The 4789-nt window shown below is 35.9% G+C and overlaps 1 protein-coding gene across 1 annotated transcript; it reads left to right on the top strand.

The window, feature by feature from the left end:
- The first annotated feature begins 1753 nt into the window (after positions 1-1753).
- Positions 1754-4415, top strand: LOC110384045 (trypsin-3). Its single transcript, XM_021345092.3, has 4 exons — positions 1754-1879; positions 2272-2476; positions 3326-3584; positions 3852-4415. Exons 1-4 carry the CDS (start codon positions 1846-1848, stop codon positions 4152-4154), a joined length of 801 nt encoding a protein of 266 aa, XP_021200767.3. The 5' UTR covers positions 1754-1845; the 3' UTR covers positions 4155-4415.
- The last annotated feature ends 374 nt before the right edge of the window (positions 4416-4789 follow it).

Genomic DNA, 4789 nt, shown 5'->3' with positions numbered 1-4789 from the left:
GGTTGATTCAACCAATTAACGGCCGAAACAACGGAGCTTGGAGCAATATTGAACGGATCAGGTAATTAATCTGCTGTAAAATAGAACATTAAAATTATACTTACATGGGTTTTCGTAATAATTGCGATGTAAATCATACAATAAAACGATAACAGATGGCGCCACGTGTTCGCGGGTTGTTTGTTTGTGTTTAATTTGAATCGGATTGGCTACTTAATAATTCTAACAGGCTATTATTAATTATAATGTGATGAGTTTTGGACATTAACGTATTTTATAATATTGACTTCGAGTTAGTTTTGAATATTTGAACTTCTTCCACCATGATTCAATTTGGATCGTAGGAACCTGATATTTGATATAATTGTTTTAGGTGCAATACCCCAACGCATTTCCCGTTTTGTTAGAAAAACATCAGACAAGGATCGACTAAAAACACGATATACCTATCTGCAGCCAAGCAAAAACTGGCTGATAAACATTCAAATGCACCATAATCGAGTTACGACACAAGGAAAACCAAGTATCCGACACAAACCCTCAAGATAGCAATCTTATCAAACTCTAATGAGTAAAAAAACCAAAAGACCCGAATACAATGTTGCAAAAATGTCCGTAATTTTATCCAAAAGTATGGATATAAACCATGTAGTATCGAGTATGTTGCCTCTAAACGATATTGTAAAGTTATGCTCAATGGAGCTCATTACCGAGCAATTTCCGATGGTTTAATGTGTCCATAAATTTGCTGAGTCCGGGACAACGGTTTGATTGCCGATAAAACCTCGGCCGCAACGGCAGTTCTGTATTAAAAAGCTGTTAATATAATTTGCACCTCGTTATGATCGGGCACTCTTCCTGTGAATAACATGGAAATTAAATGTCACGGTGTGTCTTTGTAGTCAATGGGAATTCTTTCATAGAGGATTTTCTCTTGTTGTAGTAACTTATCTAACCTAACTAGTCCTTGTTTTCTCAAGTCCACTTGGTGACCTCTGACATTGAATTGTAGTTTTAAGGCTACGACAAACGGACTTGCAGTTATCTAAAGCACCAATTCGCTATAATTGTCACACCAAAAACTATAATTACCTACTAATATTCAAACATTTTGTTAATGCAATCATGGAACGGAATACGCAACATCCTTATGGGAAATCCTCTATTAGATAAAGGAGGTAGTTCTTACGTAACACTAGCTTTTCGACAGTTATAAGAAGTCCTGATCCAAGATCAAATGAATTTCAACTAAGTACAAGGATTCAGTTGTATCTTCAAAGCGAACAAACAAACACCCACAGAACCATTCATAAGGACCAGTTAGAAGTGAAGGACAAGATTGTTTATATCGAAAGCCTAAAAAACAGCACTTTAGATAACCAAGATCACGGTTAACGACGGGTATTTTCTTTATGTAAAAACCGAAACCTGTTATTAAATGAATTTGTATGCTTATCGGTTTATCAATGAATGATAAAGCTCTCGATAAACAATCGGGAATGCCCGCCTTTGAATATTGATCTGGTTGCAAAAAGTACGTGTAGGTACAAATGGGGCTATTCATAAACAATCACTTAACATCCATGTAAAAATGTGAACCTTAAATATTATTTTCCTTCAACTTCACATAATATTTGTAACGGATACTACCCGAGAAAACATTACGCAAAAATTGCAGGAATACCATTTTCAAAAAGAACTCCCGTAAGTGGGTGTCGTTAGATAAATAATTTGGTAAATCCCAAGATAAGACATTTGATCTTGACTACATAAGATAAAGTATCTTATATTTGGGCGTCACTGAAATCGAACTTCAGTGTTTAGTTGATATCATTGTTTGCTAAAATGCAGGTGTTAGTCGGAATAATATTCCTATTAGGTGAGTGAACATCAATTTTGTTTATTTTATGTTAGGTAATATGTTAAACAACGCTGTGAACCATAAATATTTGTTTCAATTTTATATAGAGTATATCAACAATTCATTCGTTTTACTCGGAATCAATTTCCACTTCTACGATGTAATTGAACACTATCGACCCAATTTGTACGGCTGCAAATTTTATACAAAATAATTTTCCAAAATTTAGCCTTTTGGTACGATAAATATGAAATCATCCTCCACAAAAATCTTGGCTTTTGGACTTTCAACAAACCTTGTCACACCAAAAGAATATAAGAAAAATCTGTGGAATCATTCGATTCGCTCTCAAGTGATATTTTATCTTTCATGTCATGATAGATTTTCATTGTATTGTTCATCTTTTCCAGTAAGCCTATCTAGCTGCGTATTATCAGTGCCAGTACCTGATACTGCAGATTCAGCGAGAATAGTGAATGGCTATGAAGTAGATATAACTGAAGTGCCGTATCAAGCAGCTATTAAGAAGAAAGTTTTGTCAGGATGGGCTCATATGTGTGGTGCAGTTGTGGTCAGCTCTAGAGGTATACTGACTGCTGCCCATTGCGCTGTATCGTACGTACCTTTATGAATTATTGCATATTATGTATAGCGTAATATTATTCTCGCCTATTTCCTTTCTTGGCCGTCTCGCAAAATGTCGACCAACAGCAGCTGCAGTCATGTCTAAGTCCCATATCATAGAAAAAAATCCTTGTTTTTCCTTTTCATCTCAGAATTTTATCGGCTTTGTGTATATACAATGTGTCCCGGGGATAAGTGACCGCCCGAATTTTTTTGAATATTTGTACAAAATAAAGATAATTTCTTTTATATTTTTGAAAAAAATCATTTAAAAAAAATTATTGTCAGGCCTGTTAATAACAGGCTTTGCTCTTTTTTTACCGAGTAGGAGTCAAATTCAACTGACTGTATTTTTGCATTTGTTTGAAATAGCAGCAAACATTGTTCTGAGCTATTGTAGGAAATATCATGTAGTTTATTAATAAATTAAAAGAAAGTGATATTAAGGGGGCATTTATTGGACTTATTTTGGAAAAACTGAAAAAAAGGCGTTATTTTCTTTGAATTTTTATTGTCTTTTTTTTCTAATAAATGTTTTATTACATTTTTGTTATGTTTGATAATTTTAATTGATAAACTATGATGTCGCCTAAAAAGATGTAAAAACTTAGGAAATATCTTAGAAAAAACTGCAGCACGTCACAGTATTTACTAAAAAAATTAAAAAAATCATTAAAAAAAAGCCAAAGGCGGTAAGTCCCAAATATAAAGGAAATTATCCTTAATTTTGTACAAATATTCAAAAAATTTCGGGCGGTCACTTATCCCCGGGACACATTGTATATATCCACATTCATTTTCATCAAAGTTTGTAAATAACATATTTTCCAACTGTTTCAGCTACGTCTCACAGCCTTCGGATATTCGAGTCACTGTGGGAACCTCTCATCGTGTTTCTGGAGGCAAGAACTACGATGTGTCAGTTGTCTACGTCCACGAACAGTACTCCTCAACGACTCTGGAGCACGACATAGCGTTGTTAGGAACTGCTAAATACATTGAATTTGGTCAGACTGTGTCTCCGGTAAATATTGCCTCCCAGCATTTTGTTCTGCCAATCGGAACTGGTGCTGTGGTATCCGGATTTGGAACTACTTCGGTAAGACTCAATTTTTATTGGATTCTTTTAGGAGTTGCCAGTCCGTATATTAATTACAGATGTTACAATATCAGACATCAGGCATACACATTAAAATAATGAGTCACCATCAAAAAGTGCCTATAAAGGTGCTGTAGACAAAAGAAGCCCAAAATACCATGCTAGTAACTGCCGTCAGAGGCATTGACAATTCTTCTTCAGACTAACACCGTATAACTATTATAGTAATCTGTGCTAACATGTGCTTCTTTTTTTTTAATGTTCCAGTATGAGGGCCCAACATCAGATGTGCTACGTGCGACACGCGTCAGCATCATCGCTCAATCAGTGTGCACTCGCGCATACCTGCGTATCGCGGCTATTGGATCAGGGATGGTCTGCGCCAGTGGAGTCGACCCTGCCCGGGACGCCTGTCAAGGTGACTCCGGCGGCCCACTGGTGGTCGGAAGCCACGTAGTAGGGATTGTCTCCTGGGGCGAAGGATGCGCGAACCCCAGCTACCCTGGCGTGTACACTAGAGTCTCTGAATATAGCTCATGGATAGGGCAAAGGATAAGTCTTCTGTATTGATGCTGGTAATTTATGATCTGATGTTATGTTAGAAATTTAAGAAACTCTGTGGTTACCGAGAAATATGTAACTGTTGGAGGTATTTTTCATCCACCCCACCAACCTATGTTTATATATTTTTCTATATTTTGGAGGTCGCTTACAAAGCTGGATGTCGTAACCAGTTTTTCTTCAGGGAGTTACTGCCTTTCTGTCCTCCATAATAAAATAATAAGGAGTATGGCATACAATGATCACCGTATTTTTTGGAAACCAGAGAGATATTTCAGATAAGGATACAATTGTAAATATAACTTATTCATAATTTATGTTCAAATGTGAATGATAATAAAATTATTTTATTCCAAATGTGTTATTATTGTTCTAGCAGTAGGCACATTGTCCAAAGAAAGAGTGTCATTTAAATACAAACAACTTTCTACAACGACAATGATTCCACCGGTATTTCCTAAGTACGTGTCAATGACATTTTTACTTACTGATAGTACGTATTTTGTCACTTGTTATACCGTTAATGGTCCGTAAGATTGTGCTGGAAAAATGTAAATGTTAGCACCAACTGACTACTTTTTGCCTATTTGTTAGGATTATTTATGTGGTAGGTAAAAATGTCGCGAGCAATTTTCTGCGTCTTG

The sequence above is a fragment of the Helicoverpa armigera genome, chromosome 12, assembly GCF_030705265.1.
Source record: "Helicoverpa armigera isolate CAAS_96S chromosome 12, ASM3070526v1, whole genome shotgun sequence".
Taxonomy (NCBI): Eukaryota; Metazoa; Arthropoda; class Insecta; order Lepidoptera; family Noctuidae; genus Helicoverpa; species Helicoverpa armigera.
This window is presented reverse-complemented; position numbering and strand designations above follow the sequence as displayed.

Excerpts from the sequence above, each read along its gene's own strand:
- LOC110384045 (XM_021345092.3), top strand. The coding sequence starts at position 1,846 with ATGCAGGTGTTAGTCGGAATAATATTCCTATTAG. Across the intron at positions 2,477-3,325 it reads GCTGCCCATTGCGCTGTATC|CTACGTCTCACAGCCTTCGG; the intron begins GTACGTACCTTT and ends CAACTGTTTCAG. Across the intron at positions 3,585-3,851 it reads CCGGATTTGGAACTACTTCG|TATGAGGGCCCAACATCAGA; the intron begins GTAAGACTCAAT and ends TTAATGTTCCAG.